At 39.9% G+C, this 26,416-nt stretch overlaps 1 protein-coding gene across 2 annotated transcripts in view; it reads left to right on the plus strand.

Annotated features, from left to right (window-relative positions):
* Positions 1 to 1,102: 1,102 nt before the first annotated feature.
* BIRC6 (baculoviral IAP repeat containing 6) overlaps positions 1,103 to 26,416 on the plus strand; it is a 177,765-nt gene continuing 152,451 nt past the window's right edge. For both annotated transcript variants that reach the window (XM_054280068.1, XM_054280069.1), the window contains exons 1-9: positions 1,103 to 1,352; positions 16,711 to 16,892; positions 19,223 to 19,360; positions 19,741 to 19,934; positions 21,557 to 21,668; positions 22,651 to 22,733; positions 23,829 to 24,051; positions 24,153 to 24,313; positions 26,172 to 26,230. In XM_054280068.1, the coding sequence (XP_054136043.1) occupies positions 1,118 to 1,352; positions 16,711 to 16,892; positions 19,223 to 19,360; positions 19,741 to 19,934; positions 21,557 to 21,668; positions 22,651 to 22,733; positions 23,829 to 24,051; positions 24,153 to 24,313; positions 26,172 to 26,230 (1,387 nt within the window). In that variant the 5' untranslated portion in view covers positions 1,103 to 1,117. The remainder of the gene's footprint in view (positions 1,353 to 16,710; positions 16,893 to 19,222; positions 19,361 to 19,740; positions 19,935 to 21,556; positions 21,669 to 22,650; positions 22,734 to 23,828; positions 24,052 to 24,152; positions 24,314 to 26,171; positions 26,231 to 26,416) is intronic.

The following is a 26,416-nucleotide window of genomic DNA, read 5'->3' on the forward strand; positions in this document are numbered from 1 at the left end:
TTGGTTTCCTTATTTGTTTTTCACACACTGTATTTCTTTAAAAAAATTCCTGCTAGAGCAGCCTGTACTAATTGGTGTGCTTTTAATAAAAACATTCTGTAGAAAACTTTGTATTTGAAAATTAGCTTTAAGACCATCGGTAGCCTAAAAGCTTTGTGTAACATGTCACTTAGATCAGATAAAGCCTGTGGCAGATAAAGTAACGTTGTACAGGTGGGCTGAGCTACACAAACGGAATTGGTGTTTAGTGGGTGAAAAGGGAAAACCTGCACAAAATACAAAATACTTTATTAAATTCAAGTCATTTTTGAAGCACTGCTCCAGAGCAGAATGCTCTCGTGGGTGCAATGGCTCCTGCTCCGGGCCCGGGGCCAGGGCCAGCCTTTCCAAGGGCAGCGTGCCTTCCGGCGGGCAGGGGCATTGTGGCTTTGTGCCTTTGTCCCTCCGTACCGGCGCTGAGGCCACGGACACCGGGGCTCTCTGGCACGCTCGGGATCAAAAACACAACCGGTGTGGGAGCCGGGCTATGAAACACAAACCCCCGCTCCGCTTTGCCTGAGGCGGGGGCGGCGAACGCGCTCGCCCATACACAACCCAAGTTTTGTCCGAAGCAGTAATGACACGGCAGCGGCGAGGGCGGGGATGGTCGCCTCGGGCCGGGATGGCCGCCGCGGGCCGGGATCACCGCCCCGAGGCGAGATGGCCGGCGAGAGCCGGGATGGCCGGCGGGGGGGGGGATGGCCGGCGAGAGCCGGGATGGCCGGCGACGGGGGGATGATCGCCTCAGGCCGGGATCGCCCCGGGCCGGGATTGCCTCGGGGCGGGAGCACCGCGGGAGCGGAGCCAGCGCGGGGTGGGCGGAGGTGGTGCGCATGCGCAGCCCCGCCCCTGCCCCGCCCCTCGCGCAGCGGCCCCTCGCCCCCGCCCCCCGGCGGGCCGCGGCCGCTCGGTTCCGCATCCGGCGCGGCTGTGTCACTTCCCGCTCACGCGGGCGCTCTCCCTTTCCCCCTCTCCCCGGACCCGGATGGTGACTGGCGGCGGCGGCTCCAGGGACTGTCAGTGAGCGGCTCTCCGCGGGCCTCTTGTCCTGAGGGCGGCGGCGGCGGCGGCCGCGAAGATGGCTGCGGCGGCCTCCTGCTCCTCGGCGGCGGCGGCGGCGGGGCCCGGTCCCGGTCCGGGCTCCTGCGAGTGGCTGCTGCTGCGGGACGGCTGCCTCCGCTGCGACGCCGACGGGCTCTGCAGCCTGTGCTACCACCCGGCGCTCAACGCCATCCTGGCCGTGACCGCGCGCGGCGCCATCAAAGTCATCGACGGCACCTCGGGGGCCACGCTGCAGGCGTCGGCGCTCGGCGGTGAGCGGGGAGCGGGAGCGGGGCCGCACGGCCGCCGAACAGGTGTCGGGGCAGCCTCGGGAACCAGCGGCCGGGCTCGGCTCGGGCCCTGCGTGCCGGAGGATCCCCCCGGCCTATTGTCACCCCTTTTTCTTTTTGTGGCCTCAAGGGCCTCCCTGCCCAGGGAGGTGGTGGAGCCGCCGTCCCTGGAGATGTTTAAGGAGAGCCTGGACGCGGCACTCAGTGCCGTGGCCTCGTTGATGTGATGATGTTTGGTCACAGGCTGGACCCGGTGAATCTCAGTGGTTTTTTTCCAACCAGAGCCTTTGGTTCTGTGTTCCTGCTCTTTGGGGCAGAGATGCTCATGTAAACAGTGCCGAGGCCTTTTATTTCTGTAAGACATATTGGCATGGTTACTGAAAGATTAAATAGGGATGGAAGGCTGCGATGTATAGGGTTGTATTTTTTAATTTTGCTTTTGCAGTTGGTGTTGTGGATCATTGTAACGTTGAACCTTCCAAAGATTAGAAGCAGCATGTTAGGCAGGACAGGCATAGTTCTAATTCTTATTGATACGTGGTACTGAAATAATTTATTTATTGAGCCTTATTCTGCTTTTTAAAGAAGGCTTACTTCTTAAAAGTGCCATTTGTCCTATTTAGGCTCAGAATCCTTCTTGAAGTTATTTGGTGATACGTTTTTGTATGTGTTTGAATAGTTCTTCAGGCTGTTGACTGTCTCTGGTGGTAGTAACCATATCCCTGCTATTATGTTCAGGAGGCATGACTGTGTACCGGCTTTGTAGAGGCTTAGCATCTCCGTAACTATGAAGCAACTTTATTTGTTGACCATTAGTGTTTCTGCACTGTTAATAAACTAGCTCTGTAGAAAAAGACCTAAATGCCATTACCAGCTTTTGTTCCTTGTTTATTAATGGCTTTTAAACTGTGGCACTTGTCAGAATATTGGCGGTGGGTGGTGGGTAGGGCTGTTTGTCTCCTTGTGAGTCCAGCCCTTGGAATAGAAAGATAGGCTTCTCACCAGTTGTGTGCCTCCGTGTTCAGGGCACTGAAGTGTAAGGTGCCTCCTTACAGCTGTGTGCTGCTAATAAGATGTTGCTTTGCTGCGTGGTGGTGGTGAAAGGTTGTTTGCTGCCAGAACGTGGTACAGTAATGCCAAGAACCACATGGGAATGCCATAGCCTAGGCAATATGTACACTTTCACCTTGAAAACCAGTAACTGTATTGCAAATGTCAGACTGAAGAGAACAGGACAAAAATTGCTGATTTCCTTTCGTAGCTCAAAGTTGGTACATTGTATGTAAAGGTTAAGCATTTGGGGCACTTGAAAAAAAAAAGTTTTGTGGAATTATTAAGAAGGTGCCAGCTGCTTTTGTTGTCAGTTGCTTGCATGGAGAATGAGGCTCTTGTGTGGTGTTTCCTGCATTGTTCAGATTTAGATCACTCTGCTTCTATAATTCCTTTCTACCATGCTGTCTCCTAAACTGCTTTTTTTATTAATAACTTTGCTTCTTTTCTTCAAGCTATTGCAGGAATTTTAAAATTGCTTTTAAGTTGTGGATGAAGAGGGCATAAATAGAGGACTTAATTTGTAATTGGCTGTCTGTGTAGGAGATGTTTAATTCTCGGATACAGAAAAGGAAGTGATCTGTAAATCAAAGTGATTCTACAATTTGCTGTGATAGAATCCTTGCAAAGGATTTGACTCAGTATTCAAAATGCTAATGGAAATTCTCCCCAGAATAGTAACTATTTGAAAATAACATATTGCTTTGCTTCTGTTACGTACGTTCAATCATGTATACTTCCTTTAGTGTCAGTCTTCTCTGTGACAGCATGGCTGTAAAAGATGGGTTCTACTCCTCCTCACATCAAACAACAGAATTGCTTGCAATCTACCCAAATTTTATCTATGCAATAGAGCTGATGATTTTATTACTGGGAAAAAAATTGATAACCTTTAGTTTGAAGAACTTTTAGATGAATTTTCTTATGGATTCAGACCGGCATGCTGGTCAGAAATCTGGTGCATCTCAGCAGTTGGTGTCTGTGGCGGCTATTAGCAATCCTGTTCACTCTTTTTCTCTCGCTCTTGCGTCTTTGGGAAGTGGAGGAGAAGGGAATTTAGCTGCTCTCTGATGTCTGCCTGCACTGTACAGTGTGAGCTCCTTTAATGTAGGATAGTAGTAGCTGGACACTCAGACCTGTAGACCAACTCTGTCCATGCTCCCTCCCCTGCCATAAATGACAGGTCAGAGGATATTGTTGCTTCAGGGACTTCTGGTACTATAACTAAAAATAGAGTCTCTAGGAATTAAAACTGCTTCTCCTGGGAGACTGCTTGTCCTCCTTGGTAATTGAGGCTGCAGGTCTTCTGCCTTGCCAAAAGATTTATGTTGGACAGAAATGCTGTTGCTTGTTACTCAAAGAAGAACAAAATGTAACAGGCCTCTTTCTAGAAAGCAGAGCAAGGAGAAGATTCTCCTGTCAAGGCAGGATAGGGGAGGAAAGGAAACACCACCAAGCCTCAGTGTGTTTTGTATTTGCAGTCACAGTTCACTGCGGAAATATATATTAAGCTTTGAGCTCATTCTCTGTGAAAAGATTGAACCTGTGGAATGCTGAATGTGGTAGAGCAGTGGACGCTGCCTTGGAACAGAAATGCAGATTGCTCTTTGGTGTGTAAAAGAGCAAGGCAAAAGATTCACAGCCAGAAGGCAGTCCAGTTCTAGATGGAGTCCAGACATTAGGATGTGGTCTGTGTGCTTCGGTTGCTCATGTGAACTTCATTGATCTAATGTATGTGGTGATCCAGGGACTGTTCTTCTGAGCCCAGTCTGTAGGAATTCAGTTTGGATTGTTAGACCATGCTGAATCTTCAGCAGCTCTGTCTCTTGAAAGTGTGTTATCATCTTTAATCTGTTTCCAGCATGAGCCCTGTAGGCCTGTTCAAAGGACCAGGTGATCATTTGCAACAGCCCAGAGCGTGGCAGTGCATAAAAGTAGGGGGAAAATCAGGCACCACTAACGTTAAGCTCTGTCTTACCTGGTCATAAGGTTGTCCTTTTTTTCTGTCAAGACTGTTGCATGCACACTGCATTTCAGAGAACCAGACTGGAAGTGCAAGGACAATTCTTGTGATTTCTGGATGTTCTGCGTTTCTGTTTATTCGCTTGTAGTGGTTAGTCAGGACTAGTTTTGAATCTGTCATGCAAGTCTATCAAGTGCTTTATTTTCCCTCTTAGACATTTAAATATTTCTGTGGTTTCAGTTTCAAGTTGAACACTGGTAGCCAAAAAAGCATAAATGAAGAAACTTCAAATACAGTGCTAGAGATGAGCCTTTTCCTTGGCCTCAGAAGAAGCAAACCAAAACAGCGAGACAAAAACCCCTGAAGAATCGAAACAAACTTGCAGATTAGTCTTGAGTGACTCTCTTAGTATTCATAGAGTTCAATTTATCAGTCCCTTCTATTTGCAAATAAACAAAGAAAACTGCCTGAACTGGAAGAGTGCTATAACTCCCAGAGAAGCTTTAGTTTCTTATTCTTTAAAATAAGAAACTAAAAGTACCATCAGATGGACAGTGACCATCCTGAATGTTCCAGTAGGTATTTCTAGATTAATTTGATGTAGCAGTACCTTGTTTGCTAAAATGCACAGTGTTTTGTAGCTAAGGCCTTCTAAATTACTCTAGAGACCCTAACAGGAATCAAAACACAGACTTCTGAATCTGTGCAGGGAAGGATCTGTTCATGGTACACATACACCAGTTTCTGTAGGGGAAACAGAGCTTCTGCCTTATCATCAGAGGCCCTCAAGGGCTGTTCCTGCATCAGAAGAATTTGGAAGTAAATAGATCTCAGCCCAGGAGGCTTACCTGTGCCAGCAAGTTCAACTCCATTGCCTGTCAGCGTTCCCTTTTAGGAAGTCTTGTTTTCTTCAGCTGTCTAAATTATGGTGCCTTGGAAATCTCTTAAGGGGTATCCAGATCTGTTTCTTTCTTTTCCATGTGATGCAGAAGGCAAAACAAGAGGAAAATACTCTCTTTTGCTACTTGGAAGTCATAGAGGGAATTTACACTTACAATAATATTTAGGGAGAAACTATTGGGATACTCTGTTATCCAATTCTACACTTGATCTATTTGAAGACAACGTCAACAGTTTCAGCTGTTTGAAGCTCACTGGTAGTACTGCTCAAGTTCTCCTTCGTTCCTCAAAATTTGGGCTAGTTTCTTTCATCTTTTTGTTTCTTGTATTCTTTTGTTCCATTATGAAACAAAGATAATGATAATAACAATAATGAAGCCCCTTGGTCTTAACAGAGAATTTCTCATCATATAGGGAATGTTGTCAAATCTAGTGATGTGCTACAGCCCACCTTGCATTTGAACATACTTGAGTGACTGCTGATCTGGGTGAAATGCTTTTTAAAGAGATAATTTCATTTATTTATGTGATCTTAAGATCATTCATGAGGTGCCTTAAGCATTTGAGAAAACAGGATAGGAGAACTGTTAGATTTGAGTTCAGTGTTTTATACTGGCAGAGGCTCTAGACTACTGTGAGTTTCATTTGTCTGCAAGCTTAATCAGTGTGTCAGATATCCCTTACCTAGATATTCTTACTTACCTAGCATCTTGCCAAATTGTCAAAATGCTGTTAATTGGTATTTCCAGGCTCTGTTGAAGCACATCTGGATTATCTTCTGCAGAAGCCAGAAGAGAGTAAAATTAGAGATCTTTTCTTTTCACATAGCTTTAAAGGGATGCTTGCATGTCCATGTTTCATGCAGGGATTCAGAAGTTCTAACAGGCAGCAGTGCAGGCATATGTTATGTTGCCAGGCATGATCACACAACATTTTTTCATTTTATTGACAGATCATTCATATCTGGACTGATGGATTCATGGCTGTCACTGCAACAGCAATGCAGTATTATTAGAGGTTGCAAAATGCTTTCATGTCAGATAATCAGAAAATTCCTAGATCTCTGCATATGGACTCTGAAAAAGGATTTCTGCAGGAAGACAAATCCTGAAATGCTTCTTAGTGATTTGAGGAGGAAACACTGTGCTGAGATTTGTGTCAGGGATTTGAACTTTGCCTGCCCTAATTGTCACGCAGGTGGTTAAGGCATTTCTCATTGATATGAAGGTTTCTCAGGGAAAAAACTGACTTTCACTTCAGTGCTGATTATTGTCCAGCTTTGGTCAAGACAGCTTTTAATATGCCCATATGATATGCTTCAGCTCAGCTCCCAGTGATGTTGTGTACTGTGTTGTGTAAGATGTAGAAGAAACTTGGCAAAAATATATCCTGACAGATAACTGATAGTTCAAATCCAGAGCATTATGGAAAAAAGCAGGTGTATCTCTGTTGAACTTTATGTAATGAAAACATGGAGAAGGCTTTTACTCATTGCCCAGCCTAGTCATCTTTCAAGGCCTGATCTTTCACTATTCTGAGCATGCTGGTGATCCGTGGTTTGGATCTAACACACTCTCTTGTCCTGTAGTTGGTCCTTCCTGGCAGCCCACCACAGTGCTAGCTGGCCCAGTAGAACCACTTTCTGAGGCTTTAGTTACATTGTTTATAACTATGTTTTTATGGTTGCTGTTGCACTGATATCCATAACTTAAGTGAAATAGAACATCTTAAATTTTATAAGATAGAGTGTAAGAAAAATCTGTCCTAGATGAAGATTCACCTTAGTTATTTTTAATAATGATTAGGTCTGATTTTTTGGTTCCAGGTTTTCTTTCCAAGTTACTTTCAAATCCCAAAACAAAGCTGTCCATCCTTGCTTTTACTAGCATTCTTTAATTTTCCCTGAACACTATGATGTATTTCAGAAATGCTTCTTAGGCTGCCTTGAAGATAGAGATGAGGCTTGCAATCATGTGGAGCCATGAGCACATTTGAGTGTATCAGACTGTCCCAGGTCATGTTGTGAGGTAGCTGTTTGCATGTTGTCTGTTCCAGTGGGATCGGTAACTTTTCACAATTTTTAAAAAATTTGTAAATAAAAGATTTACACATGGGATAGTTCATTTTCCTGATGGTTCTTAAGTGATGCCACAGTATTGCTTTCTGCTGTTAGAAAGCTGTCCTTTAAATAGTTAATGCTTTCTTAATTACACTGGCTGCTTGCAGTCACCAGATGAGTGCTTCTCACTGAGTAGAAGTTTCAAGAAAGAACAGCAATTGGCCTGAGTTGTTTTACTTGTGAAATACAGATGAATACTAACACTTGCAAGTGCTTTGCTGCCTTGTCTTTGGGAAGAGTATCAGGCTTTGTTAAGGACCCAGTGTACACTGCTAGTGAAAAGATAGACAGGAGCACTGCAGAACATTTATTTTGAAGATTCCTGTGCCTGTTGGGGAAAGAGCACTCCACAGATAAGGATGATAGTCAATAAACATTGTGCATAACAAAAATTTAGAAGTGTTAAACTATGAAAATAATAACTTGTCATATCAGTATAAACACTATTATAAACACATAAAATTTTCTTGAGCTATTTGCTAGGGCCATTCAGGGAGTATTGATAACTTTTTAATATATAGCTTAAGAGGGAATTTGCTTAAGTTGTCTTGAAAATTGGTAGTGTTAATGAAAACATATCCAATGACAAGTGCTGGTTAATGAAGGCTTGCATAGCATACAGTCTGTCAGCAGTTCTTCAGTCCCCTCTACGGTCTGGGGAGGGAAAGCAGTTTGATCCACTGTACTTCCCTTCATTTGGCTGAGCATGAAGCACTCAGGATCCCATTGTTGCATTTGACAACTGTAGGAGAACAGTTTGGCAAACTTGTTTGCTGGGCAATGGGATACAGAGATTCATGAAAAAGCCCATCTTGAAAGGAAGAGCTGGGAGGGTGAAAGGTGGCACTGAGAACTATGATGGAGTGCCTGAATGACAGTGGGGAAAGGGTTAGGGAAGTAGGAAGCTGTGAAGCTGGCACTGAAGACTGGAAATACAGTGTTTAATTGGAGGATAAGTAGGCAGTGTGGTTAATGTGGGGAAATAGTGGGGTAGGTTTAGCTGACCTGTCTTCTGCAGGATCCTAGATTTAAGTTGTGATGTAAATGATGATGTGTAACACCGTTTGTTAAATTTTTTTTGGTAGAGGATTTCTCCTGATCAGTTTTCTATAACTTTTGTGAGTTAGAAGTCACAAGACCAGCATTTTTCAACAAATAACCTCAGGTTCACTCCCCATGCCATAATGGGAAAGGAAAAGTCCTTATTCTGAGCCTGTGGAGGACCTGGCTTGCCAATGCCTACAGAAGGCACCTGGCAAGGCCAGACTCAGGGACTTTTCTGAATGTCCCTCTTCAGTGACAGAACTCAAGTTTAATTTATGGGTCACCACATTCAAATATTATGTTGCAAATAAATGTTTTAAATGTACAAGGCTTTTTAATTTTGCTGGCTTCTCTGAATAGCTTGAAAAAGCATCGTAAAGGATAGTTTCACTTTTAAATATAACTTATATGTGTATGAATCTAGTCTGTTCTACTTCAGCTTCCCTGTGTAGAAGTAGTTACTAGGAGAATGTGAGAATGCATTTAATAAACTTGAAATACTCATAAGAATTTAGTGGCACTGTGGCCTGGTGTACTGGGGTCTGAACTAATTCATAATGCCAGAAGGAGATCTTGTGCTAGGAGTATGAAATGCCAACTAAATGCTCAGTTGTTACTGTATAAGCAAATGCTAGAGAAGTTGTCAAGAACTCATCTGATTGTATATATGTATACAGCCTTTATCAATGGCTGTATGTGTGCTGTATTTCCATCTCAAAAAGAGTGTGACATAGAAAATTCAGATGTGGAATGGTTTATATACGTGAGACAAATGGTTTATATGTGTGAAACAGTGTTCAGTCTGAAAAAGATGATGGGGATTATTTGGAATGGGGAGTTGAGAGAGTGAGAGCATGAAAAATGAAAATTGGGAGTTGATTATTCAAGTACAGGAGATGAGGGCATCAAAAGAAGTAACTATAAGAAATAGTAAAATATGGAGCTCCTGGCTACAGGGCATTGTGGATGCTGATTGTTTGTGGAATTACAACAGTGTTGGACAAAGTGGTAGAGGAAAAGCCTGTGTAAGGTCATTGTAATAATCAAAATCCCTTTTGGGTCAGAAGGTCCCTAAGCACAAGCAGGCTCAGGCTGAGTGTGTTGCAGGAAAGAACCATTGTGTAGATTACGTTCTTAAATTTGTCACTAACTGCTTGGTTTGGACTGCTGTCTTGGGCAAAATATGGGGTTATGAGCATTTTCCTCTGATCCACTATGCCTGCTTCTCTGGTCAGTACAGTTTTTTGAAAGTAATGTCCAAAAGAGAAAGGTAGTAACTCAGCAGTCTTAAATAGCTTTTGAGCTACTGCTGCAGTAATGGAAGACTGCTGTTAAATTTTCTGCTGAAGAAACCTCTTTTTCTGCAAACTGAACAGTTATCTTAGTCTTTCCCCACGTGTTGTATTCTCCAGCCCTCTAACTTCTTAGTACCCCCTGCATGGGACTGTCACATGTGTGCTGATACCTCAGATGGAGGAGCAAAGATGGAACTGATATTCTGGATGTGGGCTTATTGCTGCTTAGAGGAGACTGATCTTTTCCTGTGCTCCTCTCTATGGTAACAGTTTGTTGCTGAGAGGATGCACTGCTGCCTCTTGTTCAGCCTGTCCATCAGGATCCCAAAGTTCTTTCTGTTGGGTTGCCATCCAGACAATTGGTCCCCAGCTTCTCTCGATGTATGGGGTTATATCCCATTCTGGGTGTAAGACCTTGCATTTGTCTTCACTCAACATCAGGAGATTTGTGTCAAACTTTTCCTCTGTCTGGCATCCTTGTAAAAGGCAGCCCTCCCATTTAATGCATCAGTTGCCCTCAGTCATCTCCCAGTGGTGTCATCCCCAGTCTAAATAAAGGTGCAGCATGTCCCACCATCCAAGCCATTGTTGAAGGCAGTGAACCATGTATCAGGCTTTGTTGAGTGCCACTCATAACTGGGTAGGTGTTGTATCCTTAACTACTGACTTTGCACATGACAGTGTAGCCAGGTTTTCACTTGCCTTGTAACCCACCCGTCTGCTTTTGAGAACTTGCTGCTTCTCCCAGCGTGATGTCTTGGAATCTTCTTACAGTATTGGAGCTTGGAAGGGTGAGAAGCTAAATCAGTTCCTGCCAAACAGTCTTGGGAGTTCAAAAAGTGCCATATGTGGAGATGTTTTCTCCTGTCACAGAGGCTGCAGGATACATCATGGGTGAACTCAGATGCCACTTTAGGGACCAAAAGAGGAATTGATAGTAAAATTTCATCTGGCAAAGGTTATTTGTTGTGAAATGCTGCGATGGGCCTAGCACTTGAAGAACGGGAACTTCCTGTTACTGAGCTGTGAAGTGTTCCTTGCCCATGTCTGGTTGTGGGTGGAAGCTGTGTAATCTGTCTGTCTGCACCCTTTGAAAGAAAACTTTCCGGAAATTTTTTCATCGTTTATGACTTTAAGAAAAATTTTGAAGAAGAATGTGCCCTCAGTGAGGTGTTTGCAGAAGACCTGCAGAGGATTACATTCTCACAGTTTACTGGGGCTTACAGGAAGGATTCTAGAATACCTTGTGAAATCATTCCTCATTTTTTCTTGGGATAACGGCGTAAGGCTGTGAGAGTAGTTTTGTTCTGTACATGCAAGTGATGCCAGTGGTATCAGATACATGGAGATGTGAAACCACACAAAGAGCATGGGCACAAGGAGCTCAGGAACATCCTCCTGCTGATTCACTCTCATTTTGAGTCTGTACAGTGGGAGAGGACTCTATGCCTGCAAAGCGGGTGAGATATGAGCTGTCTTGATCTCAGTGGGCTTTTGTTTATGTTCTGAAACCTTTTAAGTGTTAGTGTTAGCTTCTCTTAGTAGTTGCTTGAGCAGGCACATCTAGTTAATATTCATGTGGCAGTCTCCAGTGCTTTGGCCCAGATAACACATCTTCCTGTTAATAAGGATTATTAAAACCAGCTATCATACAATGAAACTGAGACTGAAGCAACTCTGTTGTGCGTGTTGCTAAAGGAAAAGATAAACTTTAGATCACACGTCTTGTTTGTTATTAATTAAATCCAGTTTTGCAAATAAGTGAGTTTGAAGGCACTTTGTGATGTGAATCTGGGTATTCGTCTCCTTCAGCATTCTTGCTGTTTAGAGAACATTTTAAATTTTCTTTCCTGCTCCAGCTCTAGTGTGTTTTTTCTTTATTAAATCATTTTGGACAGCTCTTCCAGCTGATGTGGCAGATGAAGGTATGTGCATATAGTGAAATCTAAAAGAAAATGTTGTTTGTATATACCTAGAACCTGAACTTGTGTTCCTCTAATAGCTTCCTTTCTATCCTTTCCTAAAGTTTGAGAATATTTCTGTTTTGGGGAAAGGAGAGGTTCATGGAGTGCCTTTGTGATGACAGCAGACATCTTTGGTGAGGTGATGTTCAGTGCAAACAAGGGGCTGGGCCTGAACCTGGCAGAGAAAACTACAGTGCCAAAGTATCCACAGGGGATGTACATGAGGAAGAGAAGAGGAGGAATGAGGGAGGATCTATAACTGATAAATTCAATAATTATGAGCAGTCATGGCCTGATTTGGCCAGCCATTAGACATCTTCTCATTATGGTGTTCCCAGCTGTTCATAACCACCATGTCTTTGTTTCATTTGGGAGCCACTGATGTGAAATAATTTGGAGGCAACTTTTATTTTTAGACGAGACTTAGAGGTTTGCTCTTTATGCTCTTTTGTTTGACCCCTTTGCAGCTCATCCAAAGTTGTGATTTTCTGTAGTATTAGTTCAAAATAGATTCCTGCAAATATGGCAAGTTAAGACAGCAAGTTGAACTTTAGGACAGGATTTTCCTTTTTTTTAAATTTTATTTCTATTGTCCTCAAATTGCAAATGTTCTGGTATGCTTGCCTTGGCAGATGTGTTGCTTAGCTAGTATGTAATTGGGTGTTATACTTGCTAACTTTTTGTCGATTTTATGATTACATGAAGTGGTAGCAGTAAGAAAGGCACTTGCTTTTTAACAAATAAGGGCAAGTGATACTTAAGGTTTTTTTAATCCCAGGTACCTGAAAAATGCGTGAGAAGTAGCTGAGTGAGGTTCTAGCAGGAAGTGTTTTTATCTCAGATGGAAAGAATAGTTTTGCTGTTCGCTAACCTGGCCTTTTCTTGAGTTTTGGATTCATTTTAAGTAGCTTGATGCTTGAATCTTATGGTACAAGATCAATGGAATAGATAGGGCTTTTGATCTCCTGAAACTTCATTTATTATTTTTTCCATGCTTGCAAGTATTTTGAAATGGGTACTGAGATATTGTTTGGATATTTTAACTTAAATGACAGATGCCATTAGTGACCAGATTGGCAATTATTAATGGCAGATGCAATTAAATGCCAGAAACTGGTATTGCTGTGCATAATGTATCTCTTCTACTGGGCTGATGGGATTTCTGTTTCTCCAAAAATGTTACTTCTTTATTTAAAGACCTAGTGACATTCATAGATCAAAGCTATGAACTCTGAACCTTTAGATACTTGATTGGACTTGGGTCTTAGCCTTATGGAATCAGTGCTATGATGCATGTGTTTACCACTCTCACTTTATAGCTGCAGGTAAGTGTTAGTTTCCTTCAATTTAGAAATTATTTTTAAGCTTTTTTTGCTCTGTATTGGGAGCTTCTTGTCAAGAGAATTGCTCACTTTGACATGTTTTAATACTATTCCTGGCTAGCAGTTTTCTAGCCAGAAATAGTATTAAAATAGTATTAATTTTCAGAATTAACTTTTTCCAATATTACAGAAGACAAAGGTGCTACTGCCAGCATTAATCTCTATCTCTTCATGATGGTGGCCAAGCATATGCGTGTGACAGCCACTTCTCTTAAGCTCTGTAGCTTTGAGGCTGAATCTGTCTTTAGCAGAGAGATGGAGACAAACTTTTTCATTGTTCTACTTCTTGAAATGCAAGGCTAATTCTCTAATTGGTTTGGTTCATCTTAATGCCCATAGGCAAGGGGGCATGCCAGATGCTGCTTAGACTGTTATGAGTTCTCCAGACCAGTTGGTTTTCTGTAATACTCCCATGGGTCAGATTGCGATCACAGGAAATTGCTGGTCTCTGTTCTCTGTTGTTTGAAACAAAGAAGGTGGAGGTGAAATGTTCGTGTTCTCAGGTTCTTAATTTCTGCAATCTGATGTTTGGTTTTATTTTAAGTTTAGGTTGCTAGTTCTAATGTTGTGATAGATGTCATATCACAGTGTAATATGCTATTGGATTTGCACTTCTGGCATGCTAGCAGCCTGCCAGGTTTCCTTGTAGGAACTGACAAAAGGTTTAATGACTTCTTTGTGAGTTGTTTTGTTTTTAATCCTAGGCAGATAGGCTGGAGATATTGGGAGAAGCTATGATTCACTTGTGCCAAGACTGAAAAGCAAAATCATTAGAAACTTAGAATGACTGCTTTTCTCCTAACACCCAAAATAAATTACAGCTAAAGCAATGGAGGCTTAAATGAGAGTAACAGTTGGGTTTTGATGATCTAGCTTAAATGATCTAGTGATTTTACATGAAACTTTTTAGCTGTGGTTTCTGAAGGTGCAGATCACTATTTATTGGCAGTAAACTGAGACTGGACAGGCAGGACATAATGTTAGAGGGGCACCAGTATGTTTTTCAATGGGTATTGGCAGAGTCCTTAAGCTCATTGTAAAATATTGATCCTGAGTTAAAAAGAACACTTCTGACAATGCTTTAGGATGATTTAACTTTTCTAGGCATAACTTGTAGGTTACTACTTCTGTAGCAGTGACTTCTACATTTGTTGGTTTCCTGGTTCTTAATCTGTTATTACAATAATATAGTCAGCCAAATGTAGACCATGTTACACTATGTGACTAGTTTTAGAATTATCTTGAAATGTGTTTTGTGAACTTTTAAAATTAAACTCCTATTTGCAAAAAAGCTTCTCAGCAACTCAGAGGCTATTTAGTGTAAACTAGTCAGTTACAGAATGTGTTTCTCTGAGTTTTGGAAAAATATTAAATATTGATTGAACAATGTCCTTGAAGTTCCATCGACTTAGGCTAAGGGAGCCTGTTTTGGTTTTATGTACTTCAATAAAATAAATACAATAAAATAAATAAAATAAAAACAGCAACTGTAAATAACTTTCTACAGATAATTTGGCCAATCTTTCTGTCAATACAACAAACCAGAATATTAGCCAGCACACAACAAAAGATCACAGCTGGAAGGCAATATATTTTTTGTTCTGTAGTTATAACTTATTTCGTTTTGTAGTGGAGCAGAAATACTATGTTATCTGCCTCATTAGTTATCTTCATTGGCTTCTAAAGAGTTGGACCATTTACTCAGAGGGTATTAGCTGTTTGCTGCTTTAGACATGAGATTTCATTAACATCACTACAGAATTGATAAAGTAAGAATGGTCTAGCCTAGAAAGCCACAATGTGTGGGGCTCCTACAGACTGCAGAACTCCTAGGCACAGGGCATGAGCACACTCCTGTGCTTGACAGGAAATAAGGAAAGTGCAAAAGAAAGTGTTCATGGTGTTGGCATGGCTCATCCAGAAAGGATGAACTGCTTTTCCCATTTTCTCTGGGAGGGGGAAGGAGGAGAGAAGTGATGTGTTAAAGAAAGTGTCCTGTAGTGATCCATCCCTTGGATCACTCTGGATAGTCTGCAAACATCATCAGAATCTACTGAGGTTTTGTAGTTTAGTGCGTCAGATACTGTTCAGTTTATTGCATGATAGTTTCCAGTACATTTTTGAAACTTTTAAAAATATTAAAACTTGTATTTGAATTTTTGACAAAGCTGATTTTCCTGTAGAACGTTTTACTTCCTTGCCTGCAGCTGTGTTGGTTGTAGAAAGTTTTGTGTGAGGAACTCCAGTGTATTGGCAAAAACACAGTGTGAAATTAGTTGATTTACCATTCAGAGAACTCTTTTTTGCTGAGCAAGGACCAAAGACTTCACAGCTATCAAGTGATTCCGAACTCTTCAGGTGTTTCTGACTGCTGTATCAATGGTTACAATTGCAGTATGCTTACTGCAGGCAAAGGCCTATCTCCTTTGTTTTGTGAGTGTGAGTCATTGTTTCCAAAATCTTGGTGAGAAGGGCAGCTGACAACTGTTCTTTACCTGCATTTTCAGAGAGAGGATACCACAAATGTCATGTGGTCAGATTCATGTGCCCTGGATTTCCAGAAGTTTTAATTTCCATTTAACTCTTATTAAGTGTGAAGATGACAGAGTCATGTAGCTGTCCTTATCTGGATGTTTTACTGTATGCTAGTAAGCAAAATGGTGATTTTTTTAATTATTTATAATAAAAACAGTATCCAGTGTCTGAGGAAAGAGGAGAACATGGACAGGACATGATTAATGCAAAATTTCATGAAACTCCTATTTCTGTGTGACAGGAAGACATCTCTGTTGACGATGCAGCATTTTCAGCTGCCATTGGAGAATATGTCCATGTATTTATAACATAGACACAGTCTGCTTCTGGAGTGGCAGCTTACTCTGTCTGTGATAGAAGGCAGTTTGCCTTCTATGCAGGTAGCATTTCACATGGATTACATTCAGTTCTGCAGTCTATCCAGCTTTAGGCACGTAATAGTGATGAGTAATATTAAACATTTTAGGGGTTAATATCCATTGCCACAGCCTTTCCTTATTTATCTGGTGGCAGTCTTCCTCTGCCTTCACCAAACTTCTCAGACCTGTTACTAACATCACATGTGCAACACTGAGCAGAAATGAGCTGTTGTAGTGTTTCAAGGAACACGCACCACATTGGTACATGTTACATGCTGTACTTAGTTTTGAGAAGTGTTGTTTTGCTTGATGAAGTGTTGTTAGTAAGGCTTAATGGTAATTTAACAATTTTGTCTCAGTGTTCATTCTGGTTTGTGCATTTTTGTTCTTATTATTGATTGTCAGCTAGTATCAAGTTAAAACACCAGGCATCTGCATTAAGATTGAAAACTCTAGCTGAGGCCTCCTGGTAGGAGGAGGATTTAAATTAATGGCTTCCACTGTAGGAATAAAATGGTTATTGATGGGATGTATAGATTTTGGTAGTTTGTTTTTTAATGTAGGAAATATAAAAGCTTAGTGAAAATTGTGGTTGCTAAAATGTTTTGATCATCTCAAGAAGTAAAGATTTTGCCAAAGTTTTACTTTTCTTTCCTAAACAGAAATTAGAGGTCTTTTCTATAAAAGCATTTTTCTAATTAGATCTTGCATTTTATCTTTCCTTTCTAGCTAAACCAGGTGGACGGGTGAAATGTCAGTATATTTCTGCTGTGGATAAAGTGATCTTTGTGGATGATTATGCAGTAGGATGTAGGAAAGATCTCAATGGCATCTTGCTGTTAGACACAGCTCTGCAAACGCCTGTTTCAAAACAAGATGACGTGGTTCAGCTTGAATTGCCAGTTACAGAGGTAAGATGGGGGGGGAGTGAAAAGAGGTATGTAAATAACTCTGTCAGAAATACTGAAACCAGACATTTGACTCTGAGTTTCTCGGGTGATATTTACACCATGTAATGGAAAAGTTTCTTAGTTATTAGCTGTCATAGGGCCACAGCCTTTCACAGTTTCCTGTATCTCAAACAAATAAGAGCATGCCCCAAGACCACATTATTTCAGAAGAAAGAACTTTTTTTAGTGACCAGAGATAAGGACTCATTTCCCCACCTTTGTCGTTGCTTGTGTATGGAATCTATATGCACTTCTAGGAGTCAGTCTGGCCTGTTAGGTATTCCTAATTTGTTGTTATAGTCTTTCAGAAAAAGAAAGATGAAATCAGGTAACACAGTGTTCTGTCATGTGAAGAATTAGAGCTGGAATCTTAAGTTTTCTAGCAAGGTCAGCTGGCCTAAAAAAGTACTTTTTTCTGTGCAAACCTGGCTTCCCTTTTATGTTTGGATCAGGTGTAGCACAGTACTTCGTGGTTTGGGCATTTAGACATACTAATGTAGACATTTCTGCTTAGAGTATAGTACTTAGGATTTTGTTGCATTCGTTTATCCTCAGCATTGATGTACATTATTTATGTGTTATGAATCAAGAATTTATGTTATATCTGAGGTTTTTAACTATGTGACTTGAGTAGGAGTACAGCAATAAAATGTTTCATAGAGGTCTCTGCAGAGAGCTTTCCAGGTTCCTGATGCCTGCTGCCCACTGGCATTGCTTTTGTACCCTTTGTGGGTTACTAAAGAATCTTGGTATGTGTGGCTGAGTGTGAAGAAAGTGTCAGAGGTCAGGATTTCCTTTCATAAGATCTGCTGTGACAGTTTTGCAGTCTCACATGGTTCAATACAGTCTATAAGTTTGTGTTAGTTTTTGCACAGAGATTCTTTGGTTCTAAAGAGTTTATAGACCCTTTTTTACAGCACTTCTCTGTTAAGATCCTTCCTGTAGAAAAAGAAATGTGGAGTTCAGTAGGAGTAGCTTTGGGAGTTTGATCACTAGATCAGTGAGGAAGGAGGCATAACAGTATCAGTCTCAAGTTCTTTTAATTTTAAAGAGGTGGTAACCCAGACCTTGGAAAAACTTAGTAAATACTAAGCAAATATCATACAAACACATCTGTCCACCTCTTTCATCATAGAAAGGTCAAGAACTTTCATCCAAGGAGGGGTATTTAGTGGGGGTTTTTTTTGTCTCTATAACTTTTCTGCACATTTTTGCTCTTAATTTAAGTAGTTTGATCTGCTGGTAGTGCTGTGCGCCTTTATGCATTTCTAATTGTCAGCATTAGCAAGTTATGAAGCAATCTCTGTGCTGTTTTGAATTGGCCGTAGAACACTGAAATTGAGGAGCTTCCACAGTCTGTTATTCTTCTGATAGAACCTTGGCTCAGGGGCTGGTTTGCCTTATTTCAGTCTTTCTTCCCCTGAACTTCCCAAGGACATAACTAAGGGCCTTTTGGTTTGTGCTGTTTCTAGGAGTTTGTGGTTGTTTAAAGGACTGGCTGACCATTGTCCTTGGGAAATATTTCCCTGTATTTGTAACTTGAAAGAATTCCTGTAATATTTTTCAGATGTTAACTCACCTAACAGCAGATTTAGAATACTCTGTGCCTTGCACAATAAGCATTCCTTTAAACTTTACCTGTCAACATGAAGTTAGCAGACAGAGGGATAAGCTGGAAACAGATGAGACTTGGAAGAAAATGTCTGTAAATGGACGATTATAGCATTCTTTTCTAGCTGCATTATTTCTGACTTTCAAGAACTAACTTCTAAACTGGCCTGGGTTTTTCTTTGCTTCATTTTTCAGCTTTGCTGTATTAGCATTGTAAGTAACTTAGCTCGAATTGTATTGCAGTGTGGTTGTTCTCATTATTATCTACCTTTTTGAAGGTACAAAGCTACTCAGAAAATGGCAAGACTTTTGTTCTTGCTGTCACTTTTTGTCATTAAAGCTAAATGGATCCTTTTGAAGAGAAAGCATTGGGCAATAGATGTTTCTTTGATAGATCTTGTTTTAACTTTTATGACTGGCTTTTTTTAACATTTGGTAATACTGCCCTTGAGAGAATTTGTAGTAATTACTGTTACCATTGCTGAAGTTTATCTGTGGGTTGGCCTGTGATGTAAAATTTGGAATGGGAATACTCAGGTCTGGAATGGGAATTATGCTGATATAATATATGATAAAGTGGGATCCAGCAAAAGACATTTCCAAGAGTAATGAAACAGGCATAATTCCTGTTGTAGTTACTCAGTGTGGATGCTAACTTTGCTTGCACATCTGCATTTTAGGCTCAGCAGCTGTTATCTGCTTGCATAGAAAAAGTAGATGTTTCTAGCACAGAGGGATATGATTTGTTCATCACACAACTGAAGGATGGCTTAAAAAATACCTCACATGAAACAGCAGCAAATCATAAAGTTGCAAAGGTAAGAATTTATACTGTCTACCATGGATTCCCAAGTCTAATTTGTGTGTCTACCATTGAAACATGCAAAATCTGTGACTCAGTGTGGTGGATTCTGTTTGAAGACAATGGAATATATTGTCTGTTCCTTAGTTTTATGTGTGAAGCTTCTCTTGGTAAGAGAACAAACAAGATTAGTTTCTTGCTGATAAAGTCAACTAATAAACCCAACTGAGCTTAAAATATGAGGTTACTTTCCTTGTGTTATGTTCGTGTTTCTTTTGTGTGTCTGTTGTATTTCTTGATACCACACGTGTTGGGTTTCGGTTTTGACACTCTTCTGATCTGTTTGTTGTTAAGATTTTCAAATTCTAAAACATAGACACTTCTTTTCTTATTTAGTGGGCAACGGTTACGTTCCACCTTCCTCATCATGTTTTGAAGTCTGTCGCCAGTGCCATTGTAAATGAACTCAAGAAGATAAATCAAAATATTGCTGCCTTACCTGTAGCATCCTCTGTGATGGATAGGTTATCTTACCTCTTACCCAGCGCACGACCAGAGCTCGGTGTGGGACCTGGCCGATCTGTGGACAGGTATATTAATGCAAAATAAGTGATGAATTTGACCCCTTAGTTGTATCAGGATAAGCTCTTAGATTACTTTTAACTTACTTAAAGAGTTAGTCCTATTCTGTACTTCGCTGCTCTTACACATGCAGCTAATCAACTGTTTCGTGTGTGCTGTGCCATACATATTACTGAATTTAGGAAAGCCTTTATGGACACCACAAGACTGTCTGGGTTTCAACTTTAATGCAAATCAAATTTACTCTGCTCTTAATCCCAACATACACTTTTAGAAAGGTAAGAATTGAAGCCTTAAATACATACTCCATTGTATCCTGAAGTCAACTGCTTTTCCTTCATACAAGAAAGAGTCATTATTATGTTTTATGGTTTAGAAGTTTAGGAAGTTACCTTTGCAGACCATATATATGCTACTTCTGAGCTCTCTAGTCAACTGCAACATGTGTAGAATAAGAGAACATTTTATCTCAGATTGCTGCTTCATCTATTTCTATCTAAGTGGTAGTTTATTTTAACCTTCATAAGCTGAGACTAGTTAGAATAGTGGTAAATCTTCTAAGTTTATAAATTATTCTTTCTTGAAAGTGTCTGTACAAATACTATTTTGCATTTGTATTATAATTTCTTACATCTCAAATAATTTAATGAATTTGATTTCATCTCTTAGCTTTCCTTCTCCAGGCCTTCAGGTCTACCTATACCTCACTACATTGTATTTTGATTAGACCTGTCCCAAGATCTGTCTCTTGAGCTGGTATAATGTCAAGTTAAGATAGCTCTTATGTGAGCGTTGCTAGAATAGATTACTTCTTTGGCAGGAAATGTTTAATATTTCTGTTCTCTTACAAGACAGCAAAAATCCCCTGAAACTGAGAAGCAGAAACAGGAAATAAGGCACATTTCCCTCTAACAGCCCCAGTTCTTGGGAGAACAAAACTCTGTCTAGGGAAAAGGAAAACTGATACTCATTTCTCATGTGCTGTTGCAAATGAGAGACATGCATTGAGTGAAGGTGGAAAAGAGAGGAGCTTCTTTGCTCTCTTACCTAAGTTGCAGAGGGGTTCATATTTTGGGACTTAGTAGTTTAAAATTTGTGAGTATTACAGTATGTAGTGAGTGATGACTGGGAAGGAGGGTTGTGTCATCTATTTAGTTAAGCCTAAAATATCACTTTAGAGAATTTTTAAATATGTAAATTTATAAGTGTTTAACTAAGAACCCCAAATTTTTACAGTAGTTGTCATGTTTAAGAAAATCCAGCTCTCTTGCACTTCTGTTGGGCTAGCTTCTCCACCTGCCTTCAATGCAGAATAGCTTTGGGTATCTGATGCTTTTCTCTGCAGGTAGATCACATAGGCTACCTGGAAGCTTATTTTCTTAATCCTGCTCTTAAGGTCCATAAGTTGTTGTGTGGCTTTTAGTTTTTTGCTGGGGATGTACTTTAAGCACCCAGGTGAGGGAGGTTTGTAATTTTCCTGTAATAGTTAATTATAATTTTATGTGTAAGTTATAGGTAACTATTTATGCTATTTTTAATGGTTAATAAAGGACTCAAAGTCTTATAAATAGTTTGGGTTTTTAATTTTAAGTGGCAATTTTGGGTCATGTAGAGTTTTTCACCTTTCTAGGTCTTTGATGTATAGTGAAGCTAACAGACGGGAGACATTCACTTCATGGCCTCATGTGGGTTATCGGTGGGCACAGCCAGATCCTATGGCTCAAGCTGGGTTCTATCACCAGGTAAGAGATTTAGTTGTTCCTAGTATTTGTTCCTCAGGTGGGAGGGCAGGGGAAAAATGGTGGTGATGTTTTCTAGTAGGGCTTTTTTTCTTTTTTTATATAACAAGTAAAACAAAAAAGCAATAAGCTTGACACTGGAGTTCTCTAAACATACTTTCCTGGTAGGACTTTGTTGTATCAAACAGAGGTCCTAGATCACATTAAATTGTTAGGCTCAGTGAATAAATACAACCTCAATGTTTTATTCCACTACTTTTGCTTATTTCCATTTTTCATTCCTTGAAATTATTCCTGATTTAAAAAATATTTATGATATGGATTTAGATAATAATTGCTGGGCAGTGCCTAGCATTTGACAGCAATATTGTCTGTTTCATTCTGTCAGCTGTAAAGCGTGATAGGTGGATGAAGTTTTTGGATGATTTCCTTAACTTGCACAGAAGGAAAAAGGCAGGGAATTCATATGTTGGAATTGCATCTGCATATTCCCAAGCATATCTTGAAATGAGATCATGAAAATGCTAAATTTTAAGAGAATGGAAATTTTGATTGTTTTTCCTCAGTTACTTCAGCTAGTAACAACTGTTCTTTGCAGAGGAGTGGTAGAGAATACTTTATGTCCTAAGAGATTGGTAGGAATATCTTTTAACCCGTGTTTATCCAAGCATGTTTTCTGCTGCAGTTCTAAATTTTTTGAACCTTGTGAACTTTTGCCAAAGAAAAAAAAGCAATTTCTGTTCTTTGTCTGTGGTTTGCATCCAATGACTTGCATGAATGTTAGTTCTTGATCTCTTCTACAGTAATGTGTATTCTCTTTTTAATGTGAAATGCTGCCACTTTGTAGTATATAATTTGTGGCCTTTTATATGTTTGGTGTGATGCTTTAGTATGTCACTAGAGGGAAAGAAGTTGATCACCTAGTTAAAAGTGTTTTGTAGTACATAGCTATATAAATTTCAAGTGCTTCTTCCTATTTTCATAGCCTGCTTCATCAGGAGATGACAGAGCCATGTGCTTTACCTGCAGTGTGTGCTTGGTGTGCTGGGAGCCTACAGATGAACCTTGGTAAGTTTAATGATGTGTGAAGTACACCTAATTTTGTGCTGAAGAGGTTAGAAATCTTCAAAGGAAAAAATCAAGTTTCTCAAAATGATTCCATGGAACAAGTCACAAAAAGATTTGATGTACAATATCAAATTTCTGTGTAATACTAAAAGAAAAAAAATGTAGTTGGTTTTATATCTTAATTCTGATTTGCTGTTTCATTTCAAATTGCTCCTTGAGAGTTGTCAGCCAGTACTTGTTTGTGGGGATCTAAACTGAGTCTTCTATTTGATTGAGACTAGAATACATCTCTTTTCAGGTTCAAAAACTGCTCTGACTGTTTAGTGCATATTTGCCTTTTATCTGAAATTGCAGTATCCATTGCTAGTTTCCTCAATCATCTAAAATTGTGGATGGTGACTGAAAGGGAGGACCTTACACTAATTAAAGAGTTCTTAATGTAATTTTATTCTTGATTAGTCGGTAATTTGTAATGTTTCCTTGAACACATCAGATTCCAGACTTGGTGGAAACTTTTCCTTGTAATATTATCTTCATAGTTTTTGTCTACTCCTTTCACTTACAATTTTCAAGACATTTTGTAGCCGTGTAATTGCTCCTGTCATGTCTCTGCCTTAGTTGTATATCAAGATGCATTTTTTTCCATGCTTCTTGGTTAATGTGACATTCAGGACTGTTCCCAGTTTTGATTTTTTCAGTTGTGGATATAGAACTAAAAACAGGACATTGCTTCTAAAGTTACTCATAACATTAGAGTTTTAATGTAATTTAATCTGGGTTTTTCTTTGTGGGGACATGATTGGCCACTGCCTATAGAACAATTTTTTTTAATGGACTAATTATATTTAGAGCATTGTGTAGATTGATCCATTTGACTATGAATGCACATTGAGTGATCAAAGTCTTTAATACAGTCTGCTATTGAGAATCAGCAGGGAAAGCTGTGTTAGTAGCTTCAGAATTCTCTTGTATGGTTGGCTGCAATAGAGTTCAAACCGTTCAGTTTCAGCTTCACTTCTAGGGCTTAACTTGCTTATACTGTGTGTAGTTTTCACAGTAAAAACTGTTTTCTGTGTTTGTTTTTAATTTGGAAAGGTCTGAACATGAGAGACATTCCCCAAACTGCCCATTTGTCAAGGGTGAGCACACTCAGAATGTACCTCTTTCAGTCACACTGGCAACAAGTCCAGCACAATTTCCCTGCACAGATGGCACTGACAGAATAACCTGCTTTGGATCTGGAAGTTGCCCTCATTTTCTAGCTGCTGCAACAAAACGAGGAAAGATCTGCATATGGGATGTTTCCAAACTTATGAAGGTATGCAGTATAAATAATTATTTTTCATCAGCTATTTACTGATCAGGCATATCCTGATTCAAAATCAAATACCTCTTCTGTTTTTTCTTGTTATTTCTCAGGTCCACTTAAAATTTGAAATCAATGCATATGATCCCGCTATTGTGCAGCAACTTATGTTATCAGGAGAACAGAGCTCAGGGGTTGACTCAAGGAGACCAACACTAGCATGGTTAGAAGATTCCTCTAGCTGCTCAGACATACCAAAATTAGAAGGAGACAGGTATGCCAATCTACCAAATGAGAAATATTAAATGCTTCTGTGTGAGTGGTAAATGTCATTTAGCAAAGTCATGCTTTGTGAAACATAAGGTTGGTAATTTTGTTTTCATGGAAATAATATTTTAGTCACTCTGTATTTTTGTACATAATTCAACACTTGAAACAGACTAATCTAAATTTCTATTTTTTAAGCCAGTTTCCTGCTGTTCCAGTTTTATACTCCACTAGCAAAGAGATTTCAGATCTCATTGCTGCTCTATGCTCATGTTTCAAAGGCAGTGTAAAAAGAGAAAGGAATATAAGCTTTGCATCAGCCTTTCATTTTAGTTATGGATTATACATTTCAGATCTTGAAAGTAAAGGCTCCTCTTGGACTTCTGGAACATGCTTTTTTTCTGATTGCTTCTCCACAATTTGTGGTTATGTCATTCTGAAAATAAACTGTTTAGCTGTGCTAGGAATTTGTGCTTCCTTGCATTCTTTTAGTACACATATACAGACTCTAAACAATTAGATAGTCCTGTTGCAAGGGTTTGGATAAGCTACAGGGTATGTCACTGCTTAGAAAGTGTGATGTGAGAAAAAAGTAGTATTTCATTTGTGCTTCATGCAGCCTAACCCAGTTACTGGGTGCTCTTGTCTGGTCTTGCCAAAGCGCAATAGAGTGAATAACTGTTGGAAAATGTAGACCAAAAGTTGACTGGGGAGTGTTGCTAGTTTTCTGAAGGTTGCTTCTTAAACTTCAGCATTAAGAAGAAGGTAACAATACTGTTATATGCACAGGGATGTAAATCTTGGTTTTAAGCTTAGTGTGATGTCTACAGTAGTGCAGAGCAAATAGAAAGGTTGCTCTTCTGCTGACATGAGCAGCATCAGCAGCCGCCTGGACTCTTACTGTAGCTTTAGGGCTGGCAACTCCTTAATAGTTAAAGAATTAAACCAATTTTAAGAGCTGGATAAAGGACAGTGCAATCATACTGCCTAGAACTAAGCATCTTCCATTTCATTTAACCTACGTGGAATTGATTCTCACTTCTCTGCTTAAGGGGAAGCTGGATCAGATTTAAAATATTGAATTGTGTCTGCCATGTTGTGAAGTGAATGTTTTCAGGTTTGACCCCACAAAGATGTATTTCTTGGATATGAGGAATAAGCATCTGGTTTGTTGAAGTTTGAGGATCTGACTTGGTACTGTGAGTAGTTTTACCTGAAGCTGCAAAGGGATTACTGTCCTTCCTATGTGTAATGAGCCTGTAATAGGAAATAATTTCTTTTATTGGAAAAGTCAGGTGCATTAACTATTTATGTATTCTTAGAACTACTCAGGGTCCTATTTCTCTTGAAAAGGTGTCTTGAACAGAATCTGGTTTTATGACAAAAAGATTTCTCTGGCAGTATTTTTAAAACCGACAACACTGTTCATCCCTTGTTTCAGTATTCGCTACAAAATCGCTTGTAGAACTGAAGAGCAATCTGTCAGCTCCACTTTCCAGAGATGATTTTGAGGAATTTGAAGATGTTGATATTCATTTTCAGATGTCCTGATTGTATGGTTTTATTTTTCTTGGAAAGATTCCTGAGAACTGGTTTTCATTTTAATTCAATTTAGACCTGAATTGTAGGAAATACATTAGTAGAATGAGGCAAAAAGAAATCTGGTCTACTGATTCAGTAATGGAGGATAAAGTCTTTGTTGTTGGTGTCTGTGATGAACTCATCAATGGATGAACAATGCTGGCTGAAAAGAATGGCCAGCTATAGTACACGTTGTGGTTTTTATGAATTTTTACTAATTTAATTAAAAATAAGCCTGCAGTTAGCATGTACATGGTGTCATTAGTGCATTGTTTTTTTTCCAGTGATGATCTACTGGAGGATTCAGACAGTGAAGAGCATTCCAGATCAGAATCTGTTACAGGTAGGTTATATCTGACCTGTTATATATGGAATAGTTTAGAGGTGAAAGGGGAAATTCTTCTTCCAGACTTTTTAAAAAACCCTGTCAAAACTGATATCATATTCACTGGATTAGAAAAAAGGAAAAGAATTTACCTTGGAAAAGAATTTTTCAATGGATTTACCATTGAAAGAAATGCCAGTATTT

Source organism: Melozone crissalis, unplaced genomic scaffold (genome assembly GCF_028551555.1).
Source record: "Melozone crissalis strain CALT ecotype California unplaced genomic scaffold, PUWL_Pcris_2 ptg000027l_1, whole genome shotgun sequence".
Lineage (NCBI taxonomy): Eukaryota > Metazoa > Chordata > Aves > Passeriformes > Passerellidae > Melozone > Melozone crissalis.